Source organism: Corvus brachyrhynchos, unplaced genomic scaffold, assembly GCF_000691975.1.
Source record: "Corvus brachyrhynchos isolate BGI_N302 unplaced genomic scaffold, ASM69197v1 scaffold21, whole genome shotgun sequence".
Taxonomy (NCBI): Eukaryota; Metazoa; Chordata; class Aves; order Passeriformes; family Corvidae; genus Corvus; species Corvus brachyrhynchos.
Window position 1 is genome coordinate 173,323 of NW_008236924.1, and position 17,256 is coordinate 190,578.

General features: G+C 45.7%; 1 protein-coding gene across 1 annotated transcript; it reads right to left on the reverse strand.

Moving 5' to 3' along the window:
* Window positions 1–12,457: 12,457 nt before the first annotated feature.
* On the reverse strand, window positions 12,458–17,243 carry LOC108445157. Its single transcript, XM_017728073.1, has 2 exons — window positions 17,107–17,243; window positions 12,458–15,414 (listed from the first exon to the last, which is right to left on the reverse strand). Exon 2 carries the CDS (start codon window positions 15,410–15,412, stop codon window positions 14,423–14,425), a length of 990 nt encoding a protein of 329 aa, XP_017583562.1. The 5' UTR covers window positions 15,413–15,414; window positions 17,107–17,243; the 3' UTR covers window positions 12,458–14,422.
* Between the last annotated feature and the right edge of the window lie 13 nt (window positions 17,244–17,256).

The following is a 17,256-nucleotide window of genomic DNA, read 5'->3' on the forward strand; positions in this document are numbered from 1 at the left end:
ACAATCTTTCAAAGAAAATACATTCTTGTGTCAAACAAATCTAACTCAAAAGTCTCAATTTCCAGCTATAACATAGAATAAGGCAATAAACCGTGTCTTCACAAAATCAAAATGTTTGCTTCATAGTTTTTAACATGAAATGGTTATTTGCAATATTTTTATTCGAGGTGGTTTTGGGTGTTGCCATAATGTACCTTCAGTGTTCTTGTTGTAAAAGCACATATAGCAAAAAGTCACAGAACATCCTTGGGGTTAAAAGGATTTATTTAGTTAAGACCAGGCTTTTTTCCACTTAAAGTACACTCTGCCGTATCTTTTCTAGTTTTATTTACATTTACCAAGAATTCTGGGTTTGAAAGTGTAAATTGAACTACACCTTTAACTAAAACAATTGTTTAGAGTACAAGACTAATACCACAAGTTACTGCTTTTAACATAACACAAGTAGGGGGGAAGAGCATATAAATTGGTGTGTGTTGTAATTATTTTGTCCTTTTAGCAGCTTTAAATTAAAGGTAAATTTGGCTAGCATTTGACTGAAATGATTTTAAGAACATTGTGTGCATCTTTGATATAACTTCAGCAATCTCTCAAGGTTGGTTTTTTTTTTTAGAGCAGGCTTAGAAAATAGCTTATGCTTTGCTTTTATTTAGTTAAGACCAGGCTTTTTTCCACTTAAAGTACACTCTGCCGTATCTTTTCTAGTTTTATTTACATTTACCAAGAATTCTGGGTTTGAAAGTGTAAATTGAACTACACCTTTAACTAAAACAATTGTTTAGAGTACAAGACTAATACCACAAGTTACTGCTTTTAACATAACACAAGTAGGGGGGAAGAGCATATAAATTGGTGTGTGTTGTAATTATTTTGTCCTTTTAGCAGCTTTAAATTAAAGGTAAATTTGGCTAGCATTTGACTGAAATGATTTTAAGAACATTGTGTGCATCTTTGATATAACTTCAGCAATCTCTCAAGGTTGGTTTTTTTTTTTCAGAGCAGGCTTAGAAAATAGCTTATGCTTTGCTTTTTCAACCATGCAAAACCTGTATGAAAGACAAAATAATTGCAACACCATTGTGGGGGAGGGGGAAAAAGAAAACTAATTACACTGTAAAACTTTGAAAAGTTCAGTTAACCGCTTCAGTAGCAAAGCCTTTCTCATCCAGCCGGACACAGTATTTTTTAGTATGTTAACTGCTATTCTTTTCTTTTGGTTGCATAAATTTGTAACACTTAAGTGTCTTGGTATGTTTAAGTAGTGTCTAAAATAGAATACCTTAGTCTTTATTCACAGTACTTCTGTATAATGTGTAATGCACTGGACTAACTCTTGTTTACCATTCATGTAACAAAAACCAGCACATTATCTGCACTAAGCTCAAAGAATGTTGCATTTGTCTATAGGCAGCTCTTCAATAAGATAAATGGGAAACTGAATATGGTCTGATGGTAAACAAGGGCTTTTACTGTTCTCTTCAGTGGAACTTTCTTCTTGGTCAAATTTTAACTAGTTAGTATTATATTTATATACAGGGTCTTCTTTTTCTTTACCAATGTATTTTCCTACTCATAGCTGACCAATAAATCCAGTATCTGTTTGAAACCTTCTTGAAGTCTAATTCATATTTTAACTTGATTCCTGAAGCTCTTCCTCAAGAGTTACACATACAGCCAAAGTGAGTGAAGTGTGTCCAGGGTATAATGGAAGCAGAAGGAACTTGATAATCCCAGAAAGATCTTGCTGTACTTCCTGTTACTTTCTAGATCTGCGCACCAGAAATCTGCTCGAGTCAGTTGGGTTTGGATTGCAGAGTGAGGGCATGATCAGTAATGCCTCCAGAGCTTGTGGAGAACTCTGTCCAAACTTACTCAGAGCTCAACCCCTTGTCTTCATAGCTGGCCATCCTCTGACCTTCCAGCTCAGTCTGTAAGGTCAGTTGTGCAGTGGTGGTTTTGTCTCGGTCCTGTACACCCCACTCCTTCTTCCTCTTGCTGCTCCAGAAGCACAAGTCTACTGACTTGGGGTCTGACAGCAGGAAGGGATTCAAATACTCCATTAATTTGCTGTGGAAGGGGAACAAAGTGAAGACTTTTTGCATCTTCTTTTTCAGGAATGAGATTCAGCAAGCTCTTGCCATTGGTGTATTTTCATACCATGTTCCTTCTCTGCGGGTGCCTCTGTCTCAGTGTCTGTGTCATGGTGCAGCCTCACCACATCTGGTGTGATGTTCCCATCACTGGCAGCAGCAAACATGAGACACTTGAGAGTGTGTGTGTGTGTGTAGCAATGAAGCACCCAAGACCTCTCCTGGCACTACTGCTTTCCTCAGAGCCCATGTTCAGTACGTTGGTGCTGCTTTGCTATGAAATAAATGATCTAGTTCAGCATTCCTGTAAATACCACAGGCCCCAGCATGTTCAGCTTGTTTGTAGGTTTGAAATGTGCTGTCTTGAAGCAGCTCTAAGTCCCCAGCACTGTGATGAGTCCATTGCAGGCCTAGCAATGATTTCTCTTTGGTTTTGTCTTGTGGGTGAGATGTTAATTCCCATCACATTTGCAGGATTGCCACTAGATGGTGTGGGAAACACAGGCTTCAGCTGCATACAGCCTGAACCTATTTCAGTGCCATGCACAGAGTGTGGCTTGTAGAATTGTTCTTAAGAATATTTGTGGAAATTCAGGCCCAGGGATGAACCTTTTCTAGTGGCAGCTGTTGGTTGGGTAACATCCATGCCAATTAATACTGGATTTATAAATCCAGCTGTCATGATGGGAATGAAAAGGACCTACTTGTTCGTCAGTGACAAAATCATTCACTAGAGCCTTCCCTTGCTGCATTAATGTACTTGATGTTATGTTTTCAGATGAGTACAGTTGTTATGTGGTTCCAGATTGGAGTTTACAAGCTCTTAAATAGTATCTGCAAACCTGCCATGTAAGTGTGGGGAGTGCTGTTTGTAGGCAAACTGCCAAAATTATCAGGGAGGCCAGTGTCCTTGTCAGAGAATATACAGAGAAAACAGCATCTCTCCCTCAAGGGCAAAGGACTGAGCTGAGCTTGTGTCCTGTCGTCCTCAGCCAGGTCAAAGAAATCTTGTCTTTCCTTAACTTGAAGTAAAATAACTGCAACTATCTTAATAGAATTGACTACACAATGTCTCTGGACAGACTCTGGTTACTGGTCCTTCATACCCCTTGTCCACTGGCTCGTCAGTGATAGAAAAAAGTTGGATTTGGGCCTTCTAGGGTGAGAATTTCCCAAATCAGAGCAGTTGATTGTGTGGCTTGCCTGTTCTACTGGTGCTGGTGAAGCAGAAGAACCTTAAAACCCGTGGAATTGAGCCCAAAGAGAAAGAGGAAGGGAGGAGAAACAGAAAAAGGTAAGTGGAAAGGACAAGATTATGCCAGGTACATGGAATGCTCTTTTGGGAAAAGCCACTAAAGGTGAGTGTTCTGGTTATTTTCTTGCTTTTCATCCTCCCTTCCTAACCCAAAGGCACTAATTGTTTGCTTTCTAAATGTTCCCTTGCTCTGTACGGAAAGCGGTAAATCTAATTAAGATAATTACAGGGATCTTTGGTACACTTGAATATTTTCTTATTCCAAAATAAGCCTAATGTTCCTGCAGATTATCAGTTTTTAAAATATAAGACTGTGTATTTTGGTTAAATCTTCCTGGTATATCGGTGGACAGTACTGATTTATTTTAAAAATGCTAGATGTTTATTTTAAAAAAGCACACACTACAGAAAATACAAACATACATACTCTCCTCCCAGGTTTTAGTGACCACAGAGATTTAAGTAACAGATCAGTTACTTGATGAGGCTATGCCTGTTTTCTTCTAGTTTAAGTTTTCTCTGCAGTTTTCTGGGCTCTGGCAACGTGCCAGGCTCCAGTGGCTTGTGAGAGTGCTTCATGGCCAGTGTAGTGATGGGATGCTGGGAACCAAGCTCTTGCTACACTTGTGCACTCACATGGGTCATGGGGGTGCATGTGCTGCCAGCCATGGAGCAGCTGCTGCAGTTTCAGAAATATGAGTTACTGTGCAAAGGGAACCAATGGAGATACAGTGAATATTTGCCTTAGTTAATACCTCTGAAATCTGAGCTCCAGGGAAAACCTCATCCCACTCTACAACTCTCTGAAAGGAGGCTGTAGCCAGGTGGGGATTGGTCTCTTCTCTCAGGTAACAGGAGAAGAAGAAATGGTCTGTCAGAAAAGGTGTAGACTGGATATTAGGTTTCCCTAGAAAATATCTTCATGGGAAGGATTGTCAAGCATTGGAACAGGCTTCCCAGGGAAGTGGTGAGTGGCTGTCCCTGGAGGGGTTTAAAAGACCTGTAGCTGTAGCACTTGGGGACATGGTGAGCTTCACAGTGCTGGGTTAATGGCTGGACAGTCTTCCAGTGAATAGTAACAACTACACCCAGTAAAAAGTCTACATGCATTGCCCATTGAGAGAAAATCAAATCAAACATGCTTATCCTTCAACTGCTCTTTGATTTTCAGTTTCTGACTTCACATATTTACGTATTTTCATGCCCTTTGCAGTATCTTCAGTTGGTGTGTGAGGTAGCTGAAGGTTTTTAGTGCCTTAGCTGCCCTCTGAGAGGCTGTACCCCTGTGTTAGTGGGGGCTGTGCCTGCTAATGCTTGCAGGTAGTAAACTAGGAGTATTTCTAGTGTAAATTGAGGTAATAGGCTTCAGGAAGGGTTGGGATTACCCTGTGTAACATTTTCTCCCTCAGGTGGAATCATTTATCCACATACCAGTGAGGGAAGAGGGAGATAAACAAAAAGTAGAAATTTGGGTCTTGGCCCAAGACAGCCACCAGGAAATTTTCCATTGACTTCACTGGGCTTTCACTGGGAAAACATAATCAGGAGTACAGAAAGATGAAGTTACCACATGTACATGTGGAACAGGCTGTCTTCCATGAGACCCGTCCTAACCCCCCAAAGCCCTGCAGAGGCAGCAGGGCAGTGTTTGACCTGTGGCACCCAACACAGGATTCACATTCCACTGAAGTGAGTTTGCATCTTTGCTGGGTCCAGTGCTGAGTCCCTGGCACAGCTGTACAATTTAATGAAGCTTTCAATTTGATGGTGTGAAAACTGAAGTTTCAACTTGTTACATCATCCTCAGGAGTCAGCCAGCCTTTCCCTTACATTTGTCCCTGTGTTACTCATGTCCTGTAGGAATGGGTGAAATGAATAAAGAACCACCTGGCACTGCAACACAAGTTCCTCTTTTACCTCTGTGATTCTTTGCTGGCTCTGAAAAATCTGTTTCTATATAATTACTTTTTTCTTACACGTTTGGCTAATCTTAGAAATCTTCTTCCCCTAAGTGGGAATGATTTCCATTCTACAGAAAGCAGAAATAACTCCAAAAGCCAGCAACTTGCTGAAGGTCCTGGGTGTCTGGGTGGTGGAGTAGGTCACACCTGCAGCTCGGACTCTGGGATTGGTTCTACTCCTTCTTGTCCTGCTGGTGAGAATCTCATCCCATGAGCTTGAGGGACTTAAGAAAGGGTAAAACTACTCTGCATTCAGGCAGATCAAATGGTCTGAGGAGGGTACAGAGCTATGGCCTTGCCCTACCTAGAGTTCCTCTCCACAGCAGGATGAGCAATGTGCCTTCAGTCTGTCAGGTGGGTTGGTTCCCTCCTGCCCCCAGGAAAAGGAATGCATGTGGTGCAGTGCTTTGTTTTCACAGTGATTTTAAAAGTACTGTACTGCTGGTCTGGAACACTCTGTACAAGGTTCTGAGAGCAATGACTTCTTAAATATATCTGCAAAGGCCCTGATCCATAAAGATGCATAAGTCTGTGTTGTCTGTTGAAGTACAATGGAGCTGAGAGACCTTGGGAGCTCCTGTGGGTCAGGACGTGAGTGCTTGTACCAGGAGCAGTAAAATCCAAGAGTCCAACTGTTTTATTGTGTTCCAAGCAAAAAACACTTTTCTTAAAAAACTCAAACGTGTGTGACAAACTGCAATGTAAATGTGGTGCTTGGTGAGAAAGGAAAGAATTTTAATAAAGGCTAATTACAGTGTTTGGTTTGATAGCTGGGACCTCACAGCCCCTACAGGTCTCAGAATCTGACAAAGTGGGTCAGGCCATATTAGCCATTGCTGTTCCTGGAAGAACAGGGAAAAGAGAAACAATAAAAACATTTTGAATTTCCTTTTGAAATTAAATTGCTAGAATTAGTATTAGATGCAACAAAATGTGGTGGGGTGGTTTGGGGAAGATTTGTTTCTTTGTCAATTTTGGCAACAAATACAAAAATGAGTGGCTTCAAACTGACAGAGGGCAGGGTTAGATTGGGTATTAGGAAGAAGTTCTTCCCTGTGAGGCCCTGGCACAGGTTGCCCAGAGAAGCTGGGCAGCTGTGGGTGCTCCATCCTTGGAAATATTCAAGTTCAGGCTGCATGGGGCTTGGAGCAACCTGGTATAGTGGAAGGTGTCCCTGCCCATGGCAAGGAGTTGGAACAAAATAATCTTTAAGGTCCAGACCATTCTAAGATACTATGAAAATTTTGAATACAATGGGCATCACCATTGTATTTTGCCAAGCCTAATGGGGTGATATTTAAATGCTGACATGTTTTCCTTTCTATCCTGTATCCTTTGCAATGGACTGTAGGAAGGAGGCTTCATCTTTGGGCACAGAATCCAAAGAGTTCTTCTACCTAGCTGAGATCACCAGGTAATTTTCTGTTGCCAGCATTAGCCTCAGCATGACTTTTCTCTCAGAACCCTGTTGTTGAAGACAGTGAAATTTAATGAAGTGAACCGATGTGCTCGGAGCAGCTGCACTGCCCTTGCTGTCACATGCAGTGCCTTGTGCCTTCTGGCCAATTGTGCCAGGAGCACTTTTACGTGTCAGAAAAATGTGCAGAGATTATGGATGTTTGTCAGCATCTTCCTACTGAAAAACAAAATGCTGGAAAAGGTTATACTGGGTGCCCCAGCCTCCACCTTCTACCTCCATGGCAGTTCCCACCTTGGAGCACCTGGTGCAGTATCTGCCAACCTGGAGAGTGAACTCTGTTCCAAAATCCTGAGGATTTTGCTCCTTTTCTTCCTTATTGCAAGACCCAGTCTCTTCTGCTCTCTTTGGTGGTAGAAACCATCACTCCCATTATCCCCCAACACCTCCCTATAGTACCACTATTGGCTTTTGGATTCAACTATTTACCCCACATGTTTTTCTGGTTAACACTATTGTACAGTTATATAATTAATTTGGTTAATTATGCTTAGAAAAGGGTTTCAGGGTGGAGGTACAACCAGCTCATCTGCAGCCAGTTTATTGTGCGTTTCATTCCCTTCTTGAGAAATTTTTGGTCTGAAGCTTAGAGGCAGCAGAGAAAGGAAACTTTCATTTTCTGCCTTTAAAATGACATGGAGAGGGTTTTGCTGAGTGCTGTAGCATGGATCAGTTGTCACTTTGGTCTCGAGGACTTCCTAGAGCAGGCAATGCTTTATTATTCTAAGGGAAGAGAAGACACTTTGCAATAGATCCTGCTATTTGCTTGTTGCTATAAAAAGACTGGGAAAGGGAGGTGGGGAGGAATCTGTTCTAAATCCAGCTGGTACCAGCTCAGCCCTTCAGGAAAGCACAACACTTAATTTCTCTTGTATTTCTTTGACCCAGTTAGCATTGCACAAATGTTCCTGATCACAGGACTGTCTAATCTGCTGAATTTTATCTTGTTGACATCCTGCAGCAATTAATTCCAGGAGTTGACCCTGCACAGCAAGGAGGCTGTTTTGTTTTCTGTCTGTGTGCCCTTGTTCCAGCAAACCAGGTTTGAGCAGAGCATGGAGGGTCAACACAGAATTTGGCATCTGAGGCAGGGATGTCACCATCCCTCAAGGGCTGGGGATGCCTCACACCCCACCACACCTGAAGGAAAGCTGAACGTTGACTAAGCAGCTCAAATGTCACCACAGCTTGGCTGTGCTTTGTGTCCCCCTGTAGTGCCTGAAGGAACAGGTGTTGTGATGTTTTGGAAAGTGCTGGGAGTGAACCAGGCTGGGAGCAGCAGCAGCAGAGTCCCAGCTGCAGCCTCTCCAGCCCATCCCTACCAGCTCTTCTGGGCAGGACCAGAAAACTCACCTGCAATATTTGTACCACCAAACTCTTCTTACCTGCAAACACTGCCGGTTGTTAGACACCCATCTGTCCTAAACTGGGGTCCGGAGTAGGACCTGGACATTTTGGATTCAAAACTGGACATGATTGGCCTGTGCTTGTATTTGCTTCCCCTAAAAAACAGGTGTATTTTTCACTGGTTTTCACAGCTGGCTCTGCTGTGAGCAAGGACCATGTGCATGTTCCTTTGCTCTTTGTGCAAATCAGCCCCAATCCGAAGCTCCCAGCTCATGCCACTAATGAGGCTGGAGTGGCTCGTAGGCTCAGCAAGTCAGGGCTGGCTACTCTGTGCATTCACACAGCCCCCAGCTGAACAGGGCGTGATGACAGGCTGGCACTGCTAAACCATGAAGGGCATTTGTGAGCCAACATCACAATTTATTCTGTGCAGTTTTTGATGCCTCTGTAGCATGACCTGAGGGGGAATGTGAAGAACATCTGGAGCAAATTTGGTGTTTCTTGTGTAATTGCTTTGGAGCCTGGACACTTGAGATGTGACATCTCCCTGTTCTGCAGCTGAGCTAGTAGCTCAGCCAGTGCTCATTGAGTGTGTTGGAAAGATAAAAAAACATAAAATAGAATAATTAAGGTTGGAAGAGCCCTCTAAGATCGTTGAGTTCAGCACAGCACTGCCAAACCCACTGCTAAGCCATGTTCCCAAGTGCCACATCTACGTGATTTTTGAACACTTCCAGGGACAGTGATTCCACCATTTCCCTCGGCAGCCTGTTCCAAGGCTTGACAACCCATCCAGAAATTTTTCCCAATATCTAATCTAAACCCCTCCTGGCACAACCCGAGTCCATTTCCTCTGGTCCTGCCACTTGTTACCTGGGAGGAGAGACCAACCCCCGCCTGGCTACAGCCTCCTGTCAGAGAGTTTTAGAGAGCAGCTCAGCACCTCTGGTATGAACCGTTTTCTCTCCCACATACTTGCCATCCAGGAAAAAACAACAAAACGTTCAGCTAAGCACAGCTGACTTGCAAATGTCACATCGTGCTGCCAGATGAGATGTGGCAGTGTCCCTGCTGTCTCCTTCTGCTCTCACTGTGCATGACCACCCACTCTGCAGAGCTGGGATTTGCTGATCCCGAGGGACAAAGCCACTGCAGGTGCGTGAGGCACAGGCAGCTAAAGCCTTGTGGTGTACACACAGTTCTTGCTAAGCTCACAGCAGGCTGAGGGCTTTCATCTAGGCTAATTTAAAAGCGAAGACAAGAAACAGTTGATACAATGCTAATACACACAAATAAATAAACTAATAATTTGATTTTCCTCATCAGCTGCTATTAGAAATCTGTGCTTTAAATGCAGCGGAAAATTGTTCCCATTACAAGCCCATTCCAAAGCACTTAAAGGCTCCCTTTGATTTAAATGGCATTTGGTCAAACTTTATGTAGCAACAAGCTGGTATTCTAAAAATGCCCAGTTTTTCTACAGCTCTTCGCAACAGTCCTAGGAAGCGTTGCCTCCAGGACCATTAATTCCAGGAAGGCTGCAATTACCAGGAACAATATCTCTCTATTTACACAACATGTATTTTGCATCAGCTCTAGCTCATGTCCAGCAAATAAGATTGTACTTGAGAATCCCTGAGCATGGGGAAAGGCCACAAGCCCATGATGTGGTGCTTCAGGGGTCATCCCTGCTGTCAACTGTGGCCCACATAAGTGGTGCCAGCCACAAAAATGCACGTGGGCTCTGATAAGCAAGGCAGAGAGCTGTGCCTGAAGACTCTGGCTCTTCAAGCACAAGCAGAAAAGCTTTCAGCCATCATTTCAGAGCTCTCTTCTGCCCGTGGTTACAGCTGCAAATGGAAAATACAAAACCCTTTACCGTTAATCACATTGCTGATGGTTCAGTCAGGGTTTCATTCAAAGCTAAGGGATTCCTGCTTAGTCGCTAAATGCAGTTTAACTTCATTCTGCACCATGAAAAATGAAATCAGTCTCCACTTAGGAAGGCTCAAAGTTAATTAAAATATGCCCTCAATGAGCAATTAGGCCCAAATGCAAGTTTTTCAGGGCAGGGGGAAAGCCTGAAGCACCACCTACAAAGCCCCTGCTTTCAGCTGAGGCAGCCTGGGTTTTGCCTCAGGCTTGGGTCTGATCTCCTTAAAAGGTGGGAGCTTTAAATTTTCCTTGGAGCCTTAAGATTTGGATTTTTTTTTTTCTTAAATCAAAAATACCTGCTTTAATCTTAACTTCAGAGTTAAAGACCTTTTTAGAAACTGATTTTGCTAACCTTGCTCATACCCCACCTGCATCTCCCTGTTTGTGGGCAGCCCTTTGATCTGCCCCTGCTTGTCTCTCCCATTAAAATCCCTGGCTGAGAGAGCCCCATTCATGGCATATCCCTGTCTGTAACCATGCTGCACTGGCTCACGTTTTAGTTTCTTATCAACATCTCTCCTGCTGGCTGTCCGTGTGGGCACAGAAAAGGCTCTCCTGGGGTGGGTGAGGCTCTCTGTGCTGTGGCTGCTGTAGGAGTTTCTGAGCAGCTCCTGCCCTGCTCAGGTCTGATCACCAGAGAGAGGCTTCTGGAGCTGTTGCTTCCTAGCCTTTGGTTTCAGCTGATGGGTATCTTTGTCATTTAAAAGACAAAAACCTGAGTAAAGAGTGGGACAGTTTTCTTTCTGCCTCATCATCTCTGGTTTGTAAATTCTGGTCATGATTTTCTGTGTTCAAATGCATTTACTATTTGCAGCAGGGAGAGGCTGCATGATCATGTAAGCAAAATTGCATGTTAGCTCACAGTTGGCTTGTGAACTGGATGTGAAGTCTGAGACTGAAAGCTGCCGGTGGGATTTGGATACCTATTCCCCATTCAAATTAATCCAAATCCCTTCGGCAGTTCTGATGATCTCAATAAATGAGATTTTTCTACCAGTGACTTCAAATTCAGAGCCTGCCATGAGATTGGCCATGGAAGCAGCACAGCTTTTATCTCTCTCTCTGACCTAAATTCCTAGACATGGTTTTCTTTCTTGTCTGGAAGCTCTTCTGAACAGGCAGCAACTTCTGCAGGCTTATCCCAACCAGTGATTCCTCAGGGGCTGTTCTGCAGAGAGGGGAAGAGGGGGAGCATTTTCTGATGGCCCAGGTGTGTATCCATGGGGAGAACAGCAGAAAAGTGCTGTATAACTGCAGGCCACGTTATCCCACCCAACAGCATCCCATTTTATTTCCTTTGGTAGGGCTGCAGGCTCCCTCAGCAGCTGGGGGGCAGAGAGGCTGTGACAGGGGAGTGACAAGGCTGCCCCAATGCCCACCCCTCCCTGAACCAGCCCAAAGTGCATCTGCAGCAGGTGGATGATGTTGTACAACTGCAAAACTGCCTTATCCAGGGAGCTGGTGCATATTTAATTGTGCTGTGATTTCATAAGGACCAACATGCTCATTTCCAACAGAGCTGATGGTGAAGGTGAGGACTGTGCTTTTCAAAACAGGATTTAACTGAATCTGAATAGAAACAACCCTCCCTATCTGCTGCCTCTGTCCTGTGTTAAACCAAGTTTTCTTTTCTTACCTGTCATGGATTTTACTGCACAGCTGGAATTCCTCAGCCTGGGGCTCCCAGCCCTGACACCCAGCATCCCCCTCCTGCTGGGAGCTGCCCTGCCCACTCACTGCCCCACATTTCCCTCCTCCCTTCCCTGCCTTGCCACTCCTATGACCCCAATTTGCCCATGCATCTTTGCCCCCATCTTTGCTGCATCCCAGCAGCTTTGGCTCCTCTTGCAAAGCCCAGTTGCTTGAGTAGAACCTCAGTTTTCACTAAAGAAAAAGTATGGCTCCAAGAAAAAGCCAGTTCACTCCAAAGCTTCATTGCTCCAAACCTGGCTGCACCTAACTCCAAACTCCTGGTGCTCCATGGGCATGTAGCAGCTGCTGACGAGCAAACCTGGAACTAACACTGTGTTTTCAAATGCCCCCAGCTCTGAGCCCAACCCTGCTATCACCCCAGGCCCCACAGCCTGCTCCCAGTCCTACATCAGAGGAGTTCGAAGTTTTCCCCAGTGTGTCCTGAGTTGCAGCTCTCATCTGTTCCTGGTTCTCTTTGCTCTGGAGAGAAAAGGTGGTGGGTTTCAGGGGTGTAGAGACTTGCAGGATTATGTGGCAGCTGAGAAGGAATCACAGTCCTGGGCAGCAGCTGCTGAAGCGGTGAGGTGTGAAGGCCTGGTAGAGTGAGAAGGTGTTTGCATGGCAAGTCACAACCCTTGTGCTGTGGACCAGCCCAGCACTAAAAATAATCCCCTGTGGAATGCAGAATAGAAACAGCAACTGGATGGAAGGACTTTATTTGTTTCCTCTGTCAAAAGCAGTGATACATGCAGTTGGCACAAGACTTGTTAGGCATTAGAGTAATAAATATTCACATGGAGAGAAATTTAAATGACAAGCATCACTTAACCCCCAGCATTTACCTGAGAAGGGAGGGACAGGTGTGGAGGAGGCACAGCAGGCTGGGACCTTCCAGGTTCAACTTTCTCCATCAGCTATAATGAATGCTGGAGCCACCTTCACTTTTGTTCTTGCTGTGTGGTTAGTTCAAAAACAGAGCTGAGAAGCAGCTCAGCTCCATAGCACTAATGAGTTTCAACAAGAGAAAAAAATATTTGAGGTAAGAGATGTGAGGATGAGAAGCTCAAACACTCTCACCTTTTGATCCTTGAGCATATTTACACTCATGTTGGTACTGAGTAGAAGTTGCTTTTTCATTTCATCTGCTTGAGGGTGGTTTGGAAATCACTTGTGAGCATTTTTATAATTGCAGCTTTCCGATGCTGTTTCTCATCTTAGCTGCTGTTGAGCAAACAGCCTGGTCCCTCTGCTCTCTGCTGTGCCAAAACATTTATTCCTAGTAGTAGTAATAATTAGGCTGGTATTGCTTTGCAGTTTTCTCAGCTACTTCTCCTGACTGGCTATGGGGAGTGTGGCACCAGACACAGGTGGGTGAAGTTGCTCTGACTGCAGGAGAAAGTGCCAATGACAGCTTCTCTGGATGGGGAAGTCTCTGTGTGGCAGCGAGGGATGGCCTGAGCACGTGCCCATCGCCCCATGTCAGGACCTCCCAGCCTTGTGGGAATGCTTCTCATCCTACAGACGTCCCAGATAGAAATAATATCAACGTGAATTGTTTGTCTATGTGATGGGCTGGATGCTTGGAACATGCGCATTTGTTTTTTCCATGTTTCAGTCTGGCAGCACAAAGCAAAGCTCGGTCAACATCATCAGCAAGGTCAGGTAGGTGAGAATACAGAAGCACAGATATGAAGGGAAACACCAGTTATTATTTTACATTCAGGTTCTGTGAGCACCAGCCCAGCATCCCTAGGCTGCCCCTCAGCCAAGGCTGCTCTTCTGAGCCTGCAGAGCTCTGTGTGGGCTCATGGGCTCCTGAACCTGAGCAGCAAATCCTGTGGGTGCCTGTGGTGTGCAGCCTGGCTGTGTCAGTGCAGAGCCCAACATGATGCCTGTTTCTTTACAGCTGGCTCCAGAACAGCCACAGCACTGGCACGGCAATGCCCACCAGGGCTCCCAGCTCTCGTCCTGCCAGGGGTAAGTCCAGTAGTAAAGGGAACAGAGTTGGGCCAGGGTAAGCACCAGGAAAATCCCCACTCAAGGAGTTGTAATATTCTCCATATTGCTCTCCAGCAAATCCTCATAAAAGGCTTCTTATGAGTTTCAAGAAATACTTCTTTATGCTACTGCTCTAATGGATGACCTCTCCAGTGGGATCCTGGTGCAGAGGCAGGGATCTGTGATGGGTCTCCCAGTAAATGTGTGTCAGAGAGAGTGCATTTCGTACTGTCCGAGCCTTGGGCAAAGGGTTCCTTTTTGAATGACTGTACCCAAGTGTGAGCAACACCTGCTTGGCTGCTTGGCATTGGCTGGAAAACACTGGTATTTCAGTGTTCCCACTTCTTCTCCAGCACAGATGGGATTTGTGCTCTCTCCAGCTCTCTCCAGCTTTTCTTCATGCTCAGGGCAGTTCTAGGCAGTAGGTGGGAGGAGATGCTTTATGAACTGTTGCCTTTCTAAAATGAAAACTGATTGCTGTTTCCTTAGCAGATGAGACTCTGAATTGTCCCTTTGCCCACGGATGAGGGATATGATGGATCACAAGAGTCTGCCTGACTCGCATGCATGTTCAAGCCATATTTTCTGTGTGAGGACTCCAGGGAGAGCTGCTAGAGCACAGGGTGGTTATATCTTGTGAATAAAATTATTCTAAGCAGCTACTTCTTCACACTTCAGCAATGGCTGGGAGCAAACAAGCTTTTATCTTTGCTTCTTTCCAGATGCATCTGTGCTCTGAAATCCAGTTATGGATGGTGGCTTTTTTAGGTACCTGGAAAGACTCAAAGTATCTCTGCTTAGCAGGGACACCACCCATGACATTTTTGTCACAGTGAGAGGTTTCTCTTCCTTCTTTTTCATCTATGTCTGCTGTATTGAACAAACTCTGCCTTCTTATGGAGCAGGGCAGGGCTGGGTTTCCTACCAGCTTCCCTCTGGCTGAGGGTGCCAATAGCTCTTCAGTGTTAATGGACATGGGGCCATTTTCTTTCTGACTGTGGTTACTCCCTAAAACCATTCCCTCATCCCTTCTGAGATACCTCAGCTCTGAGTATACTGCTTCTTTCTGAGCTGGTCTTGGGGAGGGAAGCCTTGGAAAACTGAACACTCGTGGAAAACTGCTTTTCCCTGTGTTTTCTTCTTCCAGGTTTGCAGGATGAAGGTCACCATTTGGGGTAGAAGGGTTGCCCTGTGAGTGACCAGTGCTGGCACTTTCACCAGAGGAAGAAGCCTTGGAGGAGCAAAGATTTCCTGCATTGGTGTAAATTCGTTCCAGGGGGTCCTCTCTGGACCAAAAGCCGGTTTCTGCACATGGCACTTTTCCCAGTGGCACCACATTCGAGATGAAATTGGTCAATTTACATTTCGACCTTTGCTGCTGTGTCCCCACAAAGGGTGGAGAATGTGGCACGTCTTCAAGGGTCTTCAGGGTCTTTCTGTCCTGACCCTTACGTCTGCTTTCCAGAAGGGCTGGGAAGGTGGGTCTGGCAAGGTGGCAGATGGATTGGATGTAGTCGTCGCTGGAGTACGCGTCAGGGCTGGCTGCGGCGCTTCCAGCACGCTTTGGGTTGCTGCTTGGATCCTCCATCGCTTCCTCGTGGGTTTCCCGTATGGTTGGGAGAGGCTTTGAAAGGCTCAATCTGATCCGGGGCGCCATGGCTGCAAAGAACAGAGCAGACATGATCAGCATGTGAAAACCTGCTGTGGTAAAGAAATCCTGGGCTTATTTCTGCCTGAGCCACCCAATGTCTTCTTGTGGCAAACAGGGCTGTTTACAAAAGCTGCATTTTAAAAGTCTGCTGGCAGTACTTTTATATCCATGGTTTTGTAAAGAGCTTCATAAATGTATGAAGAAGCCAAGTCATTAAATGTGGCAGTAAATTAAAGGTTCGTTAAGGAGATCAGCAGTGGTGCTCCCTCCTGAAGCAATGCAAGAGAGCACAGCTGGAGAAGTGTGGGGCAGGGGCATGAGCTTGTCTCACTGCCCCTGTTGTAGCAGCAAGGCGTAAATTACTCTCCTTATTTAATGCTCCATGTCTGTTCACTGTGGCAGGGCTCTGACTTCGCCCTTGTCCAAGCAGGCAGGAGCTGAACATGACAGAAGAGGAGCTGCCCTGCCCCTGTGGGGAGCACCACGTAAGTACAGCATCGTTACAGTGGTCTCTTCTAGAAGCTGTAGGTGAGAATGTACAGGGTCACTTTTGTCTGTGCCAGTGGTTCACAAATGTAGTTATGGAGAGGTAGGTCCTCCCCTGAGTGCTTACACAGAGTCAAAGGGATTTAATTCATGTCCTTCATATTCACATAGTTGTTCTCAATTCCTTTTAGGATGGATTTCCATCAAACTTCTCCCACTACTCAGTTAAACACACTGAATTACAAATATTTCAGTATAGTTTGTGCTGCAGTGTTTTCTAACTGTACTGATTTTTTTTTCTCCAAAGACTCCCCGCTGTGCTCTGCTTATCTCCCCTTCTGGCAGAAATGACCACATAGCCTGGATTTTTTTTTTTTTCCACTGCTTCCCCCAATGAAATTTCTATGTGACTAATCTGCAGACACAATATAGCTTTGTTGTGTGATTAAACGCAAAAGTGCTTTGCTAGCTATTTTAATGCCTTGCTGGAAATAAATCTGGCTTTGTTGAACCTCTCTGCAAAGCTGCAGATCACACACGGAGCACAAATGAGCAGCTCGTGCCGAGCCCAGGGTAGAGCTCGCTGGGTGCCCATCCCTCCCCAGGCTGCTGCTGGCCCTTACTGGTTTTTCTCAGGCGCTACTGGTAAAGCCAGCCAAGCTGGGATTTGCTGACCTGAGAGCAGGAGATGCTTGCTTTAAACCTTAGGGCCTTTTTATTATCCTTTTTCCTGCCTGCTCTGTTTCTCTCATGTTTTTAAGCCTTAAAGAAAAGGCTTGTTCCTTTGCCTTCCTTCCCTCCCACCCCTTGCCTGAGCTCGGCAGTGTCAGGGTCTGGGCCCGGCAGTGAGAGCGGCCGGATGCCCCTGATAAGGGGCACGGGCATGTCGTGTTAAATCACGATAGCGCTAATCAGTAACTAAGTCCTGCCAACACGCCCTTCCTCCGGAAGGAAACTAAATTACCTATTTGCAGTAAAACTCCTCCGATGATGGGATGGATGAGGTCCCGCCCGGATGCCATCCCCTTCGCCCTGGGCACCACCGCGTTGGCACGGCCGAGGTCACCTCCCCGTCACCTGCAGCCCCGGGGGAGCAGGACTCCCTGCCCTGCAGCTTCCCCTCCACCACGCCTTGAGCATCACTGGCTACCAGCATCCCGGATATTCCTAGCGACCCCCAGGACACAGCCCTTGGCCAGACCCCCTCCCCTTACCTGCGGGGTGCGGGCACGGGCGGCTGTCGTCTCCCCTGGCTGCACGGCTCTGCCCCGCTCCCTCCTCCCTGTTCCCAGCACAGGAGATGTGCTGTCTAACACTAACCCATGCGCCAGCTCCCTGCCTCAGTCAGCTGATCCCGCTCCCTG

What these genes read in the sequence shown, in the direction of transcription:
- LOC108445157 (XM_017728073.1), bottom strand. Translation starts at nt 15,412, where the DNA reads ATGGCGCCCCGGATCAGATTGAGCCTTTCAAAGCCTCTCCCAACCATA.